This window comes from Salminus brasiliensis, chromosome 1 (genome assembly GCF_030463535.1).
Source record: "Salminus brasiliensis chromosome 1, fSalBra1.hap2, whole genome shotgun sequence".
NCBI classification, from domain to species: Eukaryota; Metazoa; Chordata; class Actinopteri; order Characiformes; family Bryconidae; genus Salminus; species Salminus brasiliensis.
Window position 1 is genome coordinate 24,424,812 of NC_132878.1, and position 21,181 is coordinate 24,445,992.

General features: G+C 41.6%; 1 protein-coding gene across 4 annotated transcripts in view; it reads left to right on the forward strand.

Moving 5' to 3' along the window:
- The window catches only part of klhl13 (kelch-like family member 13), a 73,676-nt gene that overhangs the window by 45,705 nt on the left and 6,790 nt on the right, over window positions 1-21,181 (forward strand). For all 4 annotated transcript variants that reach the window (XM_072675278.1, XM_072675259.1, XM_072675269.1 and 1 more), the window contains 4 exons: window positions 8,731-8,863; window positions 13,409-13,605; window positions 13,900-14,695; window positions 20,945-21,058. In XM_072675278.1, the coding sequence (XP_072531379.1) occupies window positions 8,731-8,863; window positions 13,409-13,605; window positions 13,900-14,695; window positions 20,945-21,058 (1,240 nt within the window). The remainder of the gene's footprint in view (window positions 1-8,730; window positions 8,864-13,408; window positions 13,606-13,899; window positions 14,696-20,944; window positions 21,059-21,181) is intronic.

The following is a 21,181-nucleotide window of genomic DNA, read 5'->3' on the forward strand; positions in this document are numbered from 1 at the left end:
TGGCTGAGTATTTGGTTGAAAGAAGAGGCATTTCAGAAGTGAGTGTGTGCGTGTTCCCTCAAGCCTATTGGGAAGTTCATTGAGTACATACACACGCGCACGCACACATAAATGCATCATCTACCCTTGCACTGTCATTGGTTGTGACAGTTGGTGTTGCCATGACGAGGTCACACAATTGATTGCCATGACAGCAACATTGACAGCTGTCACAATCATCATGAACACAGTGGGGGGGGGTACAAACAAACAAGGGGAAAAACAACAACATAACCTCGGGTTCTGAATCTAAAACAGGAACAGAGGACACAAACAACAGCTTAACAACCTCCTTTTTTTTTTTTTTTTTTTTTTTTTTTTTTTATAAAGTTGCTGATAGACTCGCTATTCGCTATTAATTTAAATGGAAAATTGAGCTGTACTGGTCGAGAGAGACACTGGTTAACCAAGATAACTAAGCTAGCTTACCAAATAGTTATTTCACCTGGATGACGAGCTTATCAGTCACCCTGGCTATCAAAGACCAGCTGGTCTTAAGCTAGATTTAAGCTAGCCGGACCCCAAGTGTGCCAGAATGTACTTTATTAGCATATTTGCTAGCAGATAACAAAACAGTTTGGTCTTTGATCATAGGTGAACTGTTTGACCTTACGGTTCTGGGTTTCTGTAGACATATTGCCTGTGTGTTTATGTAGAAGGCATGCTGAAGTCTAATAACGGCCTTGTGGTCTGCTAATGTAGATGTAACTACAGCACTAACTAAATCAGTCTTCAGGGATTTATTCTTGATGGGTGTAGATACGGCATGTCAGAATCCATTTATCAAACAAATCCATGGAGAACACTTGCCCATCTGCTCTCTTTAGCCAATGTGGGATGCTTATTATACAGCATAACGTTTACTTATTGAATAATGTGACTTAGGGCTGCACAATTTAGCGGTCCAGCATCACCGTTGCAATGCGTGCATACACAGTAGTCATATCAATATTTGTTTTTTCCCCGCTGCTTATACAAAACAAAATTCCACATTGGTCTCATTTTCCATTACCTGTCAATCTTTTTTTGGAGTGCATTATTAATAATCATGACCTGTTGGATCATTGATGTCTGAAAAAATAGCTATATACGTATAATATAGCGTGCAGTGGCAGTTATTTTTTTAATATTGTGCAACCTTAATAATTACAATAATACAATAATAATTGTAATGTCACCCCCGTCAATAATTCTGTCAAACTACAATTATGCTGTAAGCGGAAGGGAATTTGGGGAATTTACCTTGATCTTAAATGTACAAATACACATTAAATATTACCACCTAATTAGTTTTGTATTCATATTTCATTTTTTTATTGTAGTAGTAGTGACCCCTAAATAAACTAGTAATAAAGTAAAGTAATAAGAGTATGAAATTAAATTATGGATTGTGAGGTAGAGTAAAGAGCTCCAGTAAGAAACCACTCATTTTAAAGTGCAAGTCATGAAGAAAAAAAGGCATTGTCTGGGTCCGTTATGTTGTGTGTTATAATAGGCAATGGGAAAGTGGTTGAATAGCATCTCTTAACACGCATGTGAGCGAGAGTTAACCGAGCAGGGTTGACCGCATCGCCGCTGTGTGTGTTGTCGGGATTGATGGAGATTAATCAGTATTTAAACTGAGCCGGCGTGTTCTCACACACTTACTGCCCGTTTAATCAAAGTTTAATTGAATCAATACAAATCAACAGAGACTTGTCTGAGCAGCTCTGTGTGTGTGTGTGTGTGTGTGTGTGTGTGTGTGTGTGTGTGTGTGTGTGTGTGTGTGTGTGTGTGTGTGTGTGTGTGTGTGTGTGTTAAAACATGCTCTTTATACACAAGTGGGCATTGCATACATTTGTAATGTGAGTATCAGTTTATCACAAGTGGAATGGTGTGTAGCTCTGATTTCTTTAATGTAGATCCTTTAGTAGAGTTAGCGCCTAATAAGATGGTGTTTGTCTTTCAGCCCCTCCCTCCCCCCTTTCTATCATTTCTTTTTCTTCTTTAATAAAAACAGAACCATGACTGTGCAGAGAACCATTTGGATGCTTGAAGTTTTCTTTACCTGACTAAAGGGTCCTTTGCACTGGTGGATAGCTCTTTGCTTAGAGTGTTGTTTTCATTCTGTCCACATTATTCTCTGGCTTCCTCAGTTCTACCTACCTTCTCTCCTCTATAATCACCCTTTTCATTTCTTTTTCAGTTTTTCACACCACTTTTTAAGCTTTAACCCATCTTTAAAAAGCCACATTCCTACGTTTCACAGGAAACAGACAAGAACGCATTAATGAAAGTTAGATATGCACAGGTGTGCTTAATGCACCTGATCTCCAGCAGTTCAACCACATTAGCTGTTCCACAGGATCAGTCAGTAGCAGTAGTAGTAGTTCCTCCCCATTACACACTAAACACTACTTGCTCATCACTGCTTTGGGAACATTAATCATGTTTGTGGGTGAACAAGCAGTTAATCTCCTAATCTTTCATCACGGTCACATACACGGTACAGATTCATTTCATATATTAATGCTTCATCAACTTCACGCAGGAAACGTGCACACACATCCCATCTGTCTGTTCAGACAGATGTGTAGACCCATAAGCATTTATTACAGTGATGGGTTAATGGGGTATTTAATATACCGGATTGCCCTCATTCCCTTCAGTGTTTGTGGATTTTAGTGCGTTTTAAAAAGGTAAAGGTTTGTAGTGAAGCAAATAAAGCGCAGAAATGTTTACATTCAAAGATTCAGATTTGAGTAAACTAGTCAGTAAACGTAGTAATGAACTAATAATATACTCTCATTACTGTTACTGCTAAAACCAATAGTGGTGGTGATGAAAGAAACGAAGTGTAAAAATAAAAAATACGGTTACTGAAAGACCTGCAGTCTGACGGCTCTGGTAACTGAGAGCCCCTGTTACTAAAAGCCCTGGTAACTAGAAGCCTAGGTAATTCAAGCCCTAATGACTGAAAACTGAAAGACTTGGTGAAAGCCCAGGTAACTGAGAGCTCCTGTAACTAAAAGCCTCTGTAAAAGCCCTGTTAGCTGACTGCTCCGGTTGCTGGAAAGCTCTGTACCTGAAAGCACAGCTGGGCAGTATGACCACAAAAGTGCATCACAGTATTTCAGATTTTGGCAAGTTTGTTTTGTGGGTCGAGTTTCACAGAGCCTCTAGTTGAGCTCGCCTCTACTGACTGTAATCTCTAGCTCACTGAATAGCGAGCAGATTATATTTTAAATCAGATGGACGCGAAAACAGCCCAGGGGTCCTTTGGCAGCGAGCGCAGTTGTGCTGGTCTACTGTTGTGAGCAACACGTTAGTTCTAAGTTTGCTGACTGTAATTACACAATGCTAAATTTCATTTCAGTGTTATGGTATAAAAGAAGCACAGCTCGAATTTTAAACCATGGCCCTGGTAATTGAAAGCCTTGGAATCTGACGGCTCTAGTAACTTAAAGCCATGGCTACTGAGATTGCCGCTGACTAAAAGGTCTGATCACTTAAAATGGCCACTAACAGAAAGCCAACTTGTCACTCTTTAGCAGGTATCAGGAATGACCAGCACGTGCCTTTTACATTATCCGAGGATCAGAGCTGGATCGTATCTGACGTATCTTTTCTCTGTAGATGAAGCAGAGAGGGAGCGTGAAGACATTTTAAAAAATTAATGAAAGGATCTTAAGATTAATTCTTAAAGATGGGTGTAAACAATGAAGGGATTTAAAAGCTGGTGTGAGGTGATCCCTCATTCTGCAGCACGTCAGGATTCTGGCAGCAGCTCTCTGAACTCGTTGTAAATTTGTAATGGGGCTTTTGGCTAGGCAGGATAAGAGAGCACAACAATAATCCGGTCTAGTCGACACTAAAGCGTGCTTATGTTCCTTTCTGTCGCCAGCAGAGAGAATACACCAGTACACCAGATGATAGAAACGAGGTGATGGTACATTTGCTTTCAGACGTTAATGATGTGGCTCCTGAAACTGCGCTCACTGACAGAGAAAAAGAATAAGAATGCTTTGACAGTGACAGTAACTGACAGTAATGAAGAGGAAAATGCAGTAAATAAGTGCTGAATACAGGAGTAAATGGTGCATGTTTGAGTTTAAGAAGGTTGATAAGTAATTGCCACTGAAATAGACTCTTCATACTATTCAGTCTTACTATAGTAAAACACCATATATGTATGGGGGGGGTCAAAAACAGATATCAGAATCATCTCATAAACCATTTCCCCTGAGTGTATACATAATTAGTAAGACTAGCTTTTAGATTTTTATTTATTTATTTATTTATTTTTAATGATTTTCTTTATTTTTCTTTTGCCATATTTCTTTTCAGACAAGAGTAATGGAAGCAGCTGCAAAGCTGAAGAAAAAAGGTTATCCACAGATAATCCTATCTGGTTCGAGTTCAGTTATGCTAGTTATTGCAACCCTCACTGCAAATTTAGGTTTAAACTTTCGGCTGTTTACAGTAAACCAATCAAACTATGAGCTATTTAAATTGCTCATTAGTACTTAGTAGTGCAGCTTTTGCTGCAGACATGATGCATAGCCAAACTCCAGCTTCTGACCATGTTCCAGAGGAATCTTAGCCCATTCCTTATGGGAAATGGCCTCCAGATCTGTAGTATTTTTTTGAGTTTGCTGCTGCAATTGTTTTTCCCAAACCCCATCAAAGAATCTAAGGAACCTTGCAGAATCTTTCAGGACTACTTCTGAAGTCTATATGGACTGATATTTAAATTTGTCTTGTCTGATTGGTTTATTGTAAACAGTTGACAGTCTGTAAATTATGTTGTGGTTGTTGAAGTTGTTGTTTGTTTTAATTTTCAGTGTGGCTTAGGTAAATATTATACCTGAAATAAATAACATTTAACTCCTGCAAGAAAGGAAATATTATATATATATATATATATATATATATATATATATATATATATATATATATATATATATATATATATATATATATATATATATACACACACAGTCATGCCCGAAAGTATTCATACCCCTGGCAAAGTTTGACTTAAATTTACTTTTATTTAACCAGAAGTTATATTTTTGCCTGGAAATGACACAGGCATCTCCCAGGAGATAACACGATGATGTACAAGAGGCATCATTGTGGGAAAAAGTATTTCTCAGCTTTTATACACATTTGAACAAAAAGTGGCATGTCCAAAATTATTCATACCCTTTGAAAACTGTCACAGTATATGGGAAAATCCAAAGTTCTATACCATTCCAAATAGTCCAAGCTGTTTTAAAGCATCCTAATTACCCTGATTCATTGGGAACAGCTGTTTTAATCAACTCAACAGGAGAAAAACAGCAGCTCTCTGCAGTTGGTTTGTGGACAGTCATGGCTAAGACAAAGGAGCTCACTAAGGACCTGCGGCTGTGCATTGTGGCCGCTCACAAGTCAGGAAAGGGCTATAAAGCCATATCAAAATGTTTTCAAGTTCCAGTGGCTACAGTGCAAAGTATTATTAAAAAATACAAGAAGTTCCGCACTGTGGAAAATCTCAGAAGATGTGGTCGGAAGCCAAAAGTGACACCTGTGCTGGCCAGGAGAATAGTGAGAGAGGTGAAGAAAAATCCAAGGATCACCACCAAGGCCATCCTGGTGAATCTGGACTCTGCTGGTGGCGACATCTCAAGGCAGACAGTTCAACAGACACTGCACACTGCTGGGTTCCACGGACGCAGGCCAAGGAGGACACCACTTCTCCAGAAAAGGCACACAAAAGCCCGCTTGACCTTTGCAAATGCTCATCTGGACAAAGAAGAAGACTTATGGTGTTCTGTTTTATGGTCAGATGAAACAAAAATTGAATTGTTTGGCCACAATGATGTGTGCACCATTTGGCGTAAAAAAGGAGAAGCCTTCAACCCTAAGAACACCATCCCCACTGTCAAACATGGTGGTGGGAACCTAATGTTTTGGGGGTGTTTTTCAGCCAATGGACCAGGGAACTTGATCACAGTAAATGGCACCATGAAAAAAGAGCAATACATCAAGATTCTCAACAACAACATCAGGCAGTCTGCAGAGAAACTTGGCCTTGGGAACCGGTGGACATTTCAGCACGACAACGACCCAAAACACACAGCCAAAGTGGTGAAGAAATGGTTAGCAGACAAAAACATTAATGTTTTGCAGTGGCCCAGCCAGAGTCCTGACTTGAATCCAATTGAGAATCTGTGGAGGGAGCTAAAGATCAGGGTGATGGCAAGGAGACCCTCGAACCTCAAAGAGTTGGAGCTCATCACTAAAGATGAATGGGCAAAAATACCAGTGGAGACATGCAAAAAGCTGGTCAGCAATTACAGGAAGCGTTTGATTGCTGTAATAGCCAATAAAGGCTTTTCTATTAATTATTGAGAAGGGTATGAATAATTTTGGACATGCCACTTTTTGTTCAAATGTGTATAAAAGCTGAGAAATATTTTTTCCCACAATGATGCCTCTTGTACATCATCGTGTTATCTCCTGGAAGATGCCTGTGTCATTTCCAGGCAAAAATATAATTTCTGGTTAAATAAAAGTAAATTTAAGTCAAACTTTGACAGGGGTATGAATACTTTCGGGCATGACTGTGTGTGTGTGTGTGTGTGTGTGTGTGTATGTATATATATATATATATATATATATATATATATATATATATATATATATATATATATATATATATAATATTATACAGCCAAATCTTTTTATTATTATTCTGTTGTTGTTGTTTATTTATTTATTTTTATTTCCAGTTTTTATGGTGTCTCATCAGAGAAGATTTTCTGGCACCTTTTATATTGTTCAGAAACCTGGTTTTAAAGCAAACTGCAGATGAACATATAGAATTAATTCTGTTTTCCAGTTCTGTGTAACATCATTGCAGAACTTCTTGGGAAGTTCTTTAACTTTTTTTTGGATTTGGATTCTGAACTGAACAGTGAATACATATTATCTAACTGTTAAAGGGTAGTGTAGCTCCACAGTCAGCATCTACTGACTTTTTTTTCCCCTACACTTTGTCCTTTTTTTTTTCTCTCTTTGTTAGTTTTGATGATTTGTGTTGTGATTAGAAAGTGAGGTTGTCCGCCTCGCTGTGATCGCATTTCCATGGTGACTGGCCGTGTGCCGACAGCTTATAATGTACGTTCACACAAACACACTTCTCAAACTCACCCACTCCCTTATGCTAATTGCACTGAGTGATGCTGTGTTGTCCAGCGAACGCAGGCTTGTCCTGCATGCTTCACATTGGGTTGTGTTGTACGTTACATGAAGAAAGAACATCTCCCCTTAGTGCCTGCATCCCCTCTTTTGTTATCTAGAAAATTGCTTCATTCGTGCTAGTCAGGTTGGGCCTCTTTCAGCTACTTACATTAGCTGATTGGCTAGATTTTTTTCTCTACAAGCCTTCATAAACAAGTGACATACACCAATCAGCCATAACATTAAAACCACTGACAGATGAGTTGGTTAAAGTGGTACCAGACAATGGGTGGGATATACATATTGGGCAGCAAGTGAACAGTCAGTTCTTAAAGTTGGAAGCAGGAAAACTGGGCAAGCATAAGGTCAAGCATAGCATCATGCAGGTCTTGTGGGGTGTTGCCGGTATGCAGTGTTCAGTACCTTGCGAAAGTGCTCCAAGAGCCTGTAACAGAGTCATGGATGTCCAAGTCTTAGTATTGTGATCCTCGGAGCCCCAACCTCACAACTTGCCTCACAAGTGCAGCAAACATGAACCAATATTGGTCCTATGACACCAGTATTAGACAGCAGTAAACCTGTGGTTTAGTCTTTAACGAAATCTCACACACTGCCGAGTCTAAAGAGGGCTCCAGTGACCCCGACGGCTTAAAGGCCATTGCCTTCATTAGCTCTTTAACACGACCTTCTCAGATGCGCACTTGTTGTAGCACCTCTTCGATCCAGCCTCATATAAAAAAAGAGCAAGGAGAAGGAAAAACAAGTGTAATGTGCCCAGTTCTGGTGAGAGCACAGCCATAATGACCATCAGTCCCACTCCTCCTGACCCGACACTCGATAAATTAGCCGTGAGATCTTTTATTCATCAGCCAATTCAGCTGGACGCCTCGGCCTGCACTCGGTACACGAGCTGGACATCCTGGTTCTGAGTGTGTAATGAGATGTAGGCCACTGAGGGGAATAATAACACTGCCTTATTTCCTTCCTTTTCTTCTGGGCCAAGAAAGTTATGTTTACTTTCCTTCTGTTTGTCTTGTCTTTTTTTGTGTATGTGTATGTGTGTGTGGGTGTGATATCATTAGGAACATTAGGTCAGTGCTCGACAGCGCTTTTTTTTTTTTTTCTTCCCTTGTTCTCACTGGCTCAGTTTCTGCTGTTGCTTCTTTGTCCTGATCTGTAAAACCTGTTATCTATTTGCAAATTGCCAGCTTTTGTTAAATTATTAATCATAATTCTTTCTTGCTCACGTTCTCTCTCGCTGTCTCTCCCTCTTTCAATTTCCATCGGCCTTCTTGTGATGCACTATGTCCAATATTGTCCGGTTTTATGTTTTAATGTGCACCCATTACAGCTTACACAGCTTGTATAATGTCCACAGAAAAGACCATGTTCTGAATCAGCCACAAATAAGCCTAAGGTTACCATGGTCAATGCCATACCTGACCTCACTCTCTCTCTTTTTTCTCTCTCTCTCTTTCTCAGGGTTTTGACCAGTTGAGGATAGAAGGCCTGTTGTGTGACGTCACGTTGGTTGCTGGCGACGGTGATGAAGCGTTTCCTGTCCATCGAGCAATGATGGCATCTTCTAGCGACTACTTCAAAGCCATGTTCACAGGTGAGAGAGGCAATTTAATGCTTAGATTTTTTTACAAATTAAATCAAATTAGTGATGATTTATTTGCATATTATATGTTTGTCTATTTCATTATTGTTTTGATTATTATTTTGAAGATAGCATGTGTCCGGCATGTCCAGGCATTTCTAACTTGATATTAGTCAAAATCACTATTGTGATATGACCAAATATTTTACCTGTATTTGATGAGATTTAAGTTTAAGCATAATGCAGTTATGGGAGAGGAAGACAGGAGTCTTAGAAATAGTGGTGTCAGTATAATAATCAAGTCTTTCCACTCGGATTTGGAATTTTGGAGGTAGGACAGTTGTTTTTAATTATCTTAGCATTTGCTGCAATCCTTTCAGTGCTCCAGCACCGCAAGAATGATTAATAAGCGAATAGAGCGTTTCATCCACTTGAGCTGCAGACACACTTTCTTTGTCATTTCAGCTGTAAACAAGTAGACAGTTGAGAAGAATAAGGATCCTTCAGGACCATGGGGCAACATAAAACAACACTGCCGAATAGCACAGTTAGTGAGATGCATATGAAATACTGTAGGCACAGTAAACAGATGAGAAGTTGGTTTGGTGTGGTGCCACAGGTAACACTACTACCTGCCAGTGAGCTTCCACACTATGTGGGAAACTGGGGTTCAATTCCCGATCTGGGTGACGATGCTTCACTACACCAAAAAGAGTCCTTGGGCAAGACTCCTAACTCTACATTGGCCCACCTCCGTAATACGAGTAACCTGGTAAGTTGCTCTAGATAAGAGCTTCAGCTAAATGCAATAAATGTAAATGTAGACCGTGCAGCAACAACACAGCACTCCCCACTGAATGTGTGCGGTGAGGACAAGGTGCAGAGATATGAAACCTACAATGACACACAAGCAGTCACTGATGTATTAAGGTAGCGTGGCAGTGATTCAGTTGAGGTATGGGGTGGAAGGTCAGTTTAGTTTCGGAGTGATGAGGAGTCTGATGGCATCAGGGATGAAGCTGTTGCAGAGTCTGGAAACGTTGACCTGATCTGAATGCTCCTGTACTTTTTGCCAGACGGCTTAAGGGAAAAGAGTGTGTGAGTAATGGGTGGGGTCGTCTTTGCAAATGCAGTGTGTTGTTGTAAATGTCCATGATTGAGGAAAAAGGGACCCTGATGATTTTTGAGCTGTTTTCACAATCTATTGTAGCATCTTGTGGTCAGAAACATTGCCAGTCCCCAAACCAGACAGTGATGTGGCTGCTTATGGTGCTTTCTACAGTTGCTCTGTACAACAGGGTGAGAATGGGAGGTGGAAGTTGAGCTTTCGTCAATCTCGGAAGTAGAAGTGCTTCTGTGCTTTCTTGGCTATGGACCAGGTTCTCTGCAATGTGAAGATAGAGGAATTTGATGCTTTTAACAGTCTTCAGATGCTGTTGCTCACTGTATTGCTCTCCAGAGGTCAAGAAGCATGAGATGCCAGTTTAGCTACCTCACCTTCTCTCTGTATGCTGATTCATCTTTCCTGCTGACGAGACCCACCACCGCCATGGCCTCAGCAAATTCTAATTGGTGGGACTAAGGATCATTGTGTTAGTGCTGGTGCTGACTGACGTCTCTTAGTCAAGAAATCCAGGATCCAGTTACCAAGGAAGGTATTCAGACCCGGCAAGCTCAACTTTTCAAACCCCACCTGCCTCCTGATTGGGAAAACGCATTGCGCTAGCCGGATTCATTAGCATAAAGCTTCAGTCATTTTCTCACTGCACCACGTCCCCCACATCTGATGTGCTGAACCCATCCTGAACCTTGTGTCTGACGGAAGGATCTGTTGTGGATGCGGACAGGCCTTCCCAAAATTGCAGAATATTCCTGGTGGTTCCTGGAGGAACTGTGGGCAAAAGTCTTCACAGTTTGGGGATTTCTCTTATCTAGCATACATATTAACCTGCCACCTGTCAGTTACTGAGCTGATTTGTGGTAAAAATAGGGTTCATTATCGCTTGCTGTGTGTAAAGATGGTTATTTGCACTTAGCCGGTAGCGTGAACTCACTTCAGATATTGGATTCCTCATTTCCTGTAAGCCGTGCGCGCAGAAGTGAATCGGAACGAGTGTTACTCGAGTGTGAGCACACTTTCTGCTGCCGGAGGACCACAGCTCTGGTGTGGGTTCAAAGCCAGCTTGTGGGTTCAGTGAACTGCAAACACAGGCGAGTGTTCTTGCGCTACTTCTGACCAACACAGCAAACACTTACTTCTGATGTTTCTGGCCATAGTCCATCAGACTTCACACAGTCAAGCTAGTTCCATCATATGTAGCTCATAACATCACTCCAAACCTCCCATCACAGTGGTCGGTTTGTCTGGATTTTGTGCATTAGTACCTATCGGTGCCTAATGTTGAGTCGATCCCCCCTGTGCTGCCACAACAGATCTGATCATTCAAGGCATGGACTGCACAAGACCTCTTAAGGTATTCAGTGGTATCTGGCAACAAGACGTTAGCAGCACATCCTTTAAGCCCTGTAACCTTTGGAATGGAGCCTCCAAGGATCGCATCAAGGAGCTTTAAGTGCCCATGACCCTGCTGCTGGTTTACTGGGTGTGCTTTCTTAGAGCACTTTTGGTAAATACTTACCCCTGCATACCAGAAGGACCCTTCAAGACCTGCCTGATGTTTTGTAGATGTTCTGATACTCAGTTGTCTAGCCATCACAGTTAGTTTGCAATACGTATGGAATATGTTATTACATATAAATACTTGCACAGATATATATTATATATACATACACACTTTATATTTATTTATTTATTTGTTTATATAGGACACCTAGACGATGGTCAAGGTATGAAAGCAAAATGTGTTTGAATGTCTTACCCCAGAAGAATCTAATCTGATGTAAACATTGCTGACTTGTCAACCTCACTCAATCTGACAGAAGTCTAACCCCTAGGCATTCTCTCTCTCTCTCTCTCTCTCTCTCTCTCTCTCTCTCTCTCTGTCTCTGTCTCTGTCCATCTTCCTCTTGCTCTGACTGTATCAGTTGAAGGGCTGTTGTGTTCTTGAGGCTGTTTTTGTCACTCTTTTCTCTGCTTGCTTCATGACAGTAGTGTCACGCCACTTTAAAAAGTAAAACATCCGAGTGACACTCTAAATGGACCGGTGTGGAGAAAAGAAGGAAGGCGAGTGAGCATAAGGGAGAGTGTTGTGGAATGGAGAGTGCTTGTGTGAAGGTTAGAGCGGTATTTCGGTATTTAATTGATTTTATGTAGATATCGTCATTGTTTGATAAAAACCTTGTGTCTTCAGTATGGCATCTTGACAGGAGAGGGGAAAAAAAAACTGTCAGTGGAAGTAAAGTGTAATGATTGATGAAGGTGATTTTGTACAGATGAAAAGAAAACTTTAGTTTTCTTTTGAAAATGTACATTTGTTAATTTTAAGCAAGACAAATTTTTCATTTATCACATCTGCTGTGGTTTAGAGCATGGTATATCATGAAAAGATCAGTGTTTAAGTAAGGTCTTGTTTGCACAGCTTTAGTAATAGATTATTGTAAAATAATACATTAAGATTTGGAAGTGTGTTTACCCTGATGAAATTGGAGACCATCTAAATTCAGTGTTATTATTAGCAATATTGTTGTAGCATATCCTGTTATAAATATGATATGTCTTGGCTGATTGACTCCATCTGGGTTAAGGTCTAAATCATGTTAGTTTGATTGTGTCGCCAAACTGTTCCATTAGGGGGGTGTGTGTGTGTGTGTGTGTGTGTGTGTGTGTGTGTGTGTGTGTGTGTGTGTGTGTGTGTGTGTGTGTGTGTGTGTGTGTGTTCATTCTCCTGGGGGAATTGTTTGAAGTGTGTTGTTTTTGTGGTGTGTGTGGTTGTGTTCTGAGCTGTTGTAGACAGTTCTGTGATGTGTTCTCACTGACCCTCTTTTTGATGAATAATACAACACAGTTCACTTTATAGGAAGACTCTTTTATTCTCTCTTACCCTCTCTACCTCTTTTTCACCATTGTGGCTTCTCTCTCAATATGTTTGAAATAGCTGTTTTGAATACATGGAAGTGGATTCTGGAGTAAAACTGATCATTTGCTTAAAACCTTTTCTGTCGGTTTAGAAATCTGTATTTTTAGGTCAATAATATTTATAAACATTCAAACCCAGTGTATGTCCGTACTGTTGAAAAGTCAAATGGTAATCTTTTGTCTATTTGAAAGTCGGTGTTCGATAGTCAGGCGTTTTCTGAAGTAAATAGTAATCAAATAGTTTTCAGTTGTCAGTAATATTTGAAAGTAAATAGTTTTCTATAATATTCGAAAGTCAGCAGTATGTAAGAAGTATTAAATAGTCAGTAACATTCAAAAGTAAATAGTAGTTAAAACATAAACGCAGGTCAGTAGCACTCAGTAGTTTTAGTGGTCAAGAATATCCAAACACTCTTTTTTTTTTTTTTTTTTATCCCTACACTCTTTATCTTGGCCGTCTTTACGCATCCTCCTTTTTTTTCTGCTCCCCCTTCATTTTGCTCTCCCTGTTTCTATCTCAGGTGGGATGAAGGAGCAGGATCTGATGTGTATAAAGCTGCACGGGGTGAACAGGATCGGCCTGAAGAAGATTATAGACTTTATCTACACCGCCAAACTCTCGCTCAACATGGAGAACCTGCAGGACACGTTGGAGGCAGCCAGCTTTCTGCAAATCCTGCCCGTGCTTGACTTCTGCAAAGTGTTCCTCATCTCCGGGGTAGGAGATTACCATCACACTTGCACACCGCATGCACACAGAGATTAGCATCTCACACACTGGCACACACACATGCCTTATACGCTCTTCAGTAAACCCAGTTTAAACATCAGCAGGGTAAAGGAGTTCTTTATTTCGCTCCATTGGCTCTTTTGGCACACCTGACTGAACTAGCTGAAATTTGAAAGGCACAGTTAATTACTTAGAGCAGACCCCAACCAATGTGCACCTTGGTTTCTCTGGGAAGAACGTCTGCTTATCCTCATGCTACATACCCCCTTTTTCTTCTCGCAGGTGTCTCTGGAGAACTGCGTGGAAGTGGGTCGCATCGCCAACGCCTACAACCTCACGGAAGTGGACAAATACGTCAACAACTTCATCCTGAAGAACTTCCCCTCGCTGCTGGGCACAGGCGAGTTCGTCAAGCTGCCATTCGAGCGTCTGGCGTTCGTCCTGTCCTCCAACAGCCTGAAGCACTGTAGCGAGCTGGACCTGTTCAAGGCCGCCTGCCGCTGGCTGCGCTACGAGGACGGCCGCATGGACTACGCCGCTAAGCTGATGCGCAACATTCGCTTTCCACTCATGAGCCCAACGGACCTCATCAACCACGTACAGACGGTGGACTTCATGCGCACGGACAACACCTGTGTCAACCTACTGCTGGAGGCTAGCAACTATCAGATGATGCCGTACATGCAGCCGGTCATGCAGTCGGAACGGACCGCCATCCGCTCGGACAGCTCCCACCTGGTGACTCTAGGGGGCGTCCTGAGACAGCAGCTGGTTGTCAGCAAGGAATTACGACTTTTTGACGAGAAGGCGCACGAATGGAAGGCGCTGGCGCCCATGGACGCTCCCCGATACCAGCATGGCATCGCTGTCATCGGCAACTTCTTGTACGTGGTGGGCGGCCAGAGCAACTACGACACTAAGGGCAAAACGGCCGTGGACACGGTGTTCCGCTATGACCCGCGCTACAACAAGTGGATGCAGGTGGCATGCCTGAATGAGAAGAGGACATTCTTTCACCTGAGTGCGCTCAAAGGCTACCTGTACGCCGTTGGAGGGAGGAACGCAGCTGGAGAACTGGGTGAGTTGGTGGATTATTTGTTTTTGGCGTATTGCTTGAAGAATGAGATCAAGATGCCTGAAATTTAAGTAGGTGACTGTGCTAATCTGATCTTTAGTCTGGTACGCTGATGGTGGCTAAAGCCTGAACTGACTAGTTACCCGTTTTTGGTACGCTCAGCAGGTGGGGATTGAAAAGTTTAGTCTAGCCTTAGGGCAGGTGATGAGAACCAATACTTCGATACCTCTTGACTGTACTTGTACATGTTCGAGTGAGTTGGATGGCTGGTTGTCTGGCTTTATTCATTTATTCATTCATTAGTCGGTGCATTTCATTGGTATTTGTATTAACTACCAAACTTCTGCTATTCTCAAATTACTGCTAGCCCCTCACAAACGGGCTCAGTATAGAGTTAGCCAGCAAGCTGCTTTCAATGTCTCAATTTGGAGGACAAAAGAAAAAGCAGTTTGAGGAAAGCATTCAGACATTGACAGCTATGTTTTATACAAGATACAATTTAAGAGGAGACTTTTATTCACCTTGAAAATGATGAAATAAACTGTAGCTCTCCAAAGACTGATTCCTTTCAGGAAAATCATCCAAGTATTTAAAGTGTTTTTGAAGCAGTGTTGCTTACAGATGACATAATTAAATGTCTGATTATTTACTATATTTAAAACCTCTCACAGTCCTGATCTAGAATCTGTGTCAGACCTTTATGACCTATTGAATATGAATATGCATAGACTGCTCCTAAATCTGCAATTTGACTTTTAACAGCTTGTGGGACTGTGGTGTCACACCTTTAAAATAATGCTGCTAACAGCGATTGAAAGCTGTTGGGGAGCAGATGTAAGGATCCCAGTAGCTCATAAAAATAATTAGCAGCCTTAGCATATTCAGGTCATGTCGTCCTTTGAGTATAATTTTGTCAATGAAGTCGTATTGTAAAAAAGCAAAGCAGGTCTGGCAGGTGTGGCGGAACAGGTGTGAGTTACAGGTGGAATGTAGCGAGGAGAATATGTCTGCTGTGTATAACTGGGAAAAGCTGTTCTCAAGCTACAGAGAAGTCATTGAGGAACTGATGGATGCAGTACTGTTGGGCGGTCACTGTTGAATGAGTAATTGAACAGTTATTTTGATAACTAATCAGTATATATTTATGAAACTCTAACAGTTCGTTTTGCAGAAAAAATTGTGGTGATGCTTTTTTTTTTTTTCTTTTAAGAAACCCTGTAACCAGGAACCCTTGAACCCTAGTCATTATAATAATGATTGTTTTAGGATGCTCTTGGTCTTGACTCAGACTTGATGTGTTGTCTCAGTTTTGACTTGGACTTGATGTGTCATTGTTACGGTCTGTCCTGATCTTGGTCTTGGAGTTTCCCTGCAACTGTGGCCTTTGCTTACACTGGCAGTGTTATTATACATATTGTGATATTAAAAAGTAAATCAAACCAGACGTCAATGATCCTGCATGTCGCGATATTAATTTAAAAATGATGTAAAATAATTATAATTTAATGATATTATTAAATGAGATTATGAGAATGTAATGTGACTGTTGTGCACGCCCACATTGCGATAGGGAAGCTGAAATGATATATTGTGCTGCCTTTGTGCTTGCTCTGTCTGTCCTGGTCTCGGTCTTGCCTCCTGATGGTCTTAAGTACTGAACTAGGTTGTAGCGTATAGTCATCTTTAATTGGACCACAACACTGCAATTAATCTAGTGAAAAAGAAATGGTGTTACTGTGGGGTCCGCTTGATGGCTTTGAAACCACTTTGTCTGTCTGATCTGTGATTGGCAAACCACGGTGAGGTCTTGGATTTTGTACAAAGATGCGAAGATGCTTTGTTGGATGTTTGTAGATGTCTTAAACATCCAGCTGGTTAATTAAGTAATCTTAACAGCCCTAGTAATGTTACCTACTACTGAGTACCCATGATTTACATTCTTATTCAATAGAATTGCTTTCTCAGTTCAGTTCAGTGCACGCTTATATTTATATTTATATTTAAAGCATTTAACTGACGCTCTTCTCCAGAGCGACTTACATAGTTACACATATTACAGAGTCGGGCCAGTGCAGTGTTAGGAGTCTTGCCCAAGGACTCTTATTGGTGTAGCGCAACACCAACCACGCTTGCCTCCAGTCTGTTTTAATTTGTGTACATTGTTTTTAACGTGTTGAAATACATAGGACATGCACGTGACCTTAAAGGTGGTGGCTTTACTGCAGCCATGCCCACTAAGTGGCAAAATACACAAAAAGAGCTGTTGTTCGATTGTCTGTACAAACAAATTCAGCAGGAATTTGGAGCTATCATTTTACAGACTGCTGAAATCTAACGAGCAGAGAAACTACTGGAAGTTCCTTGGGGTTCCTCAATTTGAAACTGTGAAGGAACCTCTTAGGGTGCTATAAGGAACTTTTTTTTTTTCTTTCTTTCTTTCTTTCTTTCCCCAATAACCTTTTTTTTTTGGAGGTTCCTCAAAGCACCTTAAAAGGTTCCACAACAATTTCAAATTGAAGAACCTCTAATAGTTCCTCTAGGGTACTTTTTTTTAACAGTGTAACCTGAAAACAGTCAAAGACTCTCTCCTAAGACCATTCACATGATTCGTGCTCTCAGATAGGAGGTTTATGTCCCTGGCTACACATCGCGGTCCATGGACTATTGATTCTTTAGTAATTTGGATGGATTTCAATTGAGTCCGGATAACAAGCAGATAATCGCTTGTTTTGGTAATTTTTCCCCTAATAAACGCAGCCTTGTTGCAGAATCTTTTGCCACTCAGAAAGTGACGTCAATGCGCACCCTCCATTTTTCTGACCGCTCAACTGTAGTCTCTGAGGGGTAGAACGACCCCTTCTAGCTGGTCCAGGTGTCGTCAGATCCATCTCCTTGACATGGTCCACCTGGGTCATCCGTCTGGTTGCCATGGTAATGTAACCACAGTGACTGGCAGCCGTGAAGGGAGTATGCTGGATGAAAGCCGAGCACAGAGGAGCATCGGTCATTAACATGACTGGGGTGCTGCAGGAGTGGAGGACACATGCAGGACACACACATCATACTCAGCAGATCAGTTATGCCCATACACACACATTGGGGTTGTGCAATGTTGTGTGGTAATGGTTATAGTAATATTGGTCTTTGCGATGCTGGTATTACAGCTGACTAAAATATGCCTCTGCTGACCAATCACAGTGTCCCTTCTGCGTGCTCCAAGCATTCCACCAATCACAGCTCCACACATGATTTTCTGTGCGTGATTTTCATGATGCACAATATTGATGGTAATACGTTGGCATACGGACAAAATGCACCAATCTAGCAGCATTCTGTCTTTCTACACAATATGGTCTTGGGACACCTACTTGTTCACGGTCTCTACTGTCCAGGGAAGGCTTTTCTTCTATTTTTGGAGGAAGATTGCTGTAAGGATTTGACTGCATTCAGTGACGAAAGTAAGGTCAGGATGTTTTTCACCCTACCTCATCCCCAACTTCCCTACTTTCCCAGAAATACTGGATGGAGCACCATCATTTCGGAGGACCCTGCTCCACAACACCAGCTCAATGCTGGATGGCTTATACCTCTCTAGCACACGCCAATAGGGTCATGTTGATCTGCCTCCGAGTGTCCTATTCTATTGGCAGTATTTCTCTACAGGGACTAGACAAGTGTGTGTGTGTGCGCATTTACACATCTGTCAGCAGTGGGTGTACCCTAAACTGAATGCATTCATTAAAAGGGGTGTCCACAAGCATTTGGATATATAGTGCATCTGTCAGTCATACTCTCTGTCTGTCTGTCTGTCTAACTTTCTATCTATTTGGCTTTGTCTTTCTAACTGTATCCATCAGTGTCTGTCATCTGTCTGTCTGTCTGTCTGTCTCTCATCCTTTTCTTTGTCTTTGTCCCTCTTCTTTTTTTCCCTTCCCACTCCCATTCGGTCTATCTGTCAATCTCTTTTCTTTGCGTTTTCGCTCTTCTTCTGCCTCTTGCTGTCTTTCGTTTTTCTTTCCCTCCTTCTCCCTCATGCTGCTCCTTCCTGCTCGGCTGCCCACGTTTCCATGGTCGTCTTCGTTGCCATGGCGACCAGAGTCATGCCGGTCAAGTGGATTTTATTGCCTTAAATTGAATTACTTTTTGTTTTTCTCCCTGTGGTCTCTTTTCTTTCTCTTTGTGTGTATGTGTGTGTGTGCGTGCTTGTATGTGTGTGTGCATTTTGTGCCGTCTGCAGAAAGCACAGCGAGAATACAAACAGCAGAGTGGCCGAGGATGATCGCGCCTCGTCATCCAGCACAATGCGAGCATCACGTGAAAAGGGCAGCGAGCTATTACTCACGTGTGAGGTCATCATTTGGGAACAGACTCCCAGAGGAGATTTTGTGACGTGTTAAGACAGGAATAAGCTCCCATGAAAATATTCTATTCTGAATGAGGTCAGACGCTGCTGACAGACTCCCGAGAGGATCGTAGCCCATTAAGCCGTCCGTATGGACGGATTCCTGCGAGAGGTTCCTTATTTTGTTCTGCAGAAGGTCGTCATGGTTAGGCCGCAGATATGTGACCACGTTCCTGTAAGGACAAGTATAAATGTAGGGGTATGATTAGCAGGGGTTGGGCCGCAGATATGTGACCACATTCCTATGAGGACAAGTCAAATCTAGGTGATGATTAGCAGAGGTGTGAAAATCTGTATAAACTACATTGCTGTGTGTGTGTCTGATGATGATGATGATGATGATGAGCTCTATATAGCTGCCGCTTTACCAAAGTTACGTAGTGCAGTTTCTGGCATACAGAGCCTGGAGTAGCAACAATAGAGGTGCTGTTCTTTCTATTACAGGTCATGAGAGCATCACTATGATTTTGAAGCTGGTAGTTTAAGGTAAAATAGCTACATAATACTGCTTGCAAACATAATGGCACTATATGTTATGCTTTTAATTATAATTTGCTTAAATAAAAAAGTGAAAGGAAATTGTTAAATGTTTTTATATTTAAGTTTGTTTTCTGTAGAGGATTTGTTCAGATTCATTCATAGAAAAAACCTTCATTTGACCAGGGGTGACCAACTCTTTGCCTAAGAGCGTGTGTGTGCATGTGTGTGTGCATGTGCGTATAAAGATATATCATTATTCTTATAGGCTATTTTACAAGTGTACAATACCCCACGTGTAAAATTCTCATGGGGAGCAGAGACAGAAGCTCAGCTATGTAGTATTTTTAGGTGTGAAGTCGTGGTTATCGGACAGCACGCTGGAGACGGTGCTGTGGTGAGAGGCTGAGGTCATCGTTAAGGGACAGTGGTACTGTATTTAAAGAACAGTAGTCTTAACTGAGCTTAACTCTGGCCTCCCGAGAGAAACGCTGCTGTTAGGAATGAAGTCTTCATCTCGCCTCGCCTTTAACAGCTGCTCCTCTGGCTTTCTGACTGCTAAGTGGCCAGAGTGGAGGAGAGAAAGGAAGCAGAAGGAAGATGACGAGCTGTAATCTAAACAGTAGTTATTATTCTGTACAGTTTTAATGCATTGGACATCTAATTCCACACAGTAATGTGCCGCCTCAATGCGTGCACTCGGCCTTTCAATGTGTCTGTGTGAGTTATCTAGAGTGAGTGAGAGACAGATAGAAGCATGTAGAGATGGATACAGACAGACAGACAGACATAGAAAGATGGATAGATTGTGGATAGATGGACAGACCGTTAACTGGATGGAGAGTCAATAGAGATGGGCTGACCGTGTGTGTGTGTGTGTGTGTGTGTGTGTGTGTGTGTGTGTGTGTGTGTGTGTGTGTGTGTGTGTGTGTGTGTGTGTGTGTGTGTGTGTGTGTCAAGAGACATGAAATATTGACTGTCTTGATTCATCCTTTCTTTATTGCTGTCCTCTACTCCTGAGCCTATGGAGGGATTCGTTTATTCCTGCTCCCATATCTCTCTGGTTCTGATCTGCCGGCAGCTCCTGATTGAAGCGATCGTTCTTTACTCTTCTTCAGTGCTCTCACTTGACCTACTTTCATCTAACACTCACTCTCTCGCTTCCTTCCCTCCTCTCACTCCTGCATCTTGTCTTTCTCTCTTTATTTATGTTCTCTTTCCTTTATTTCCTTTTGATCTGCTCATGTTAGACCCCCCCCTCTTTTTTATTTCTCATATTTTCTTGAGTGTAGTTCTGCTTTTTGTTGCAGAACAAAAGAAATGTTCTTAATCTATCTCGGTCTCTCACTCTTTCTCCTCCTCTCTCTCTGCAGCGACGGTGGAATGCTATAACCCCAGGACGAATGAGTGGACGTATGTGGCGAAGATGAACGAACCACACTACGGTCATGCTGGAACAGTGTACGGAGGCTACATGTACATCTCCGGTACGTTGTACATCTCCGGGATCTAGATCCCTTTTTAACGCATGTCAACACTGAACATGGTTTGAGTTGCTGACAGAAAGCTCAGCGTGGAAGTTCACTGCAGTATTTGTTTTGCATTAGAGC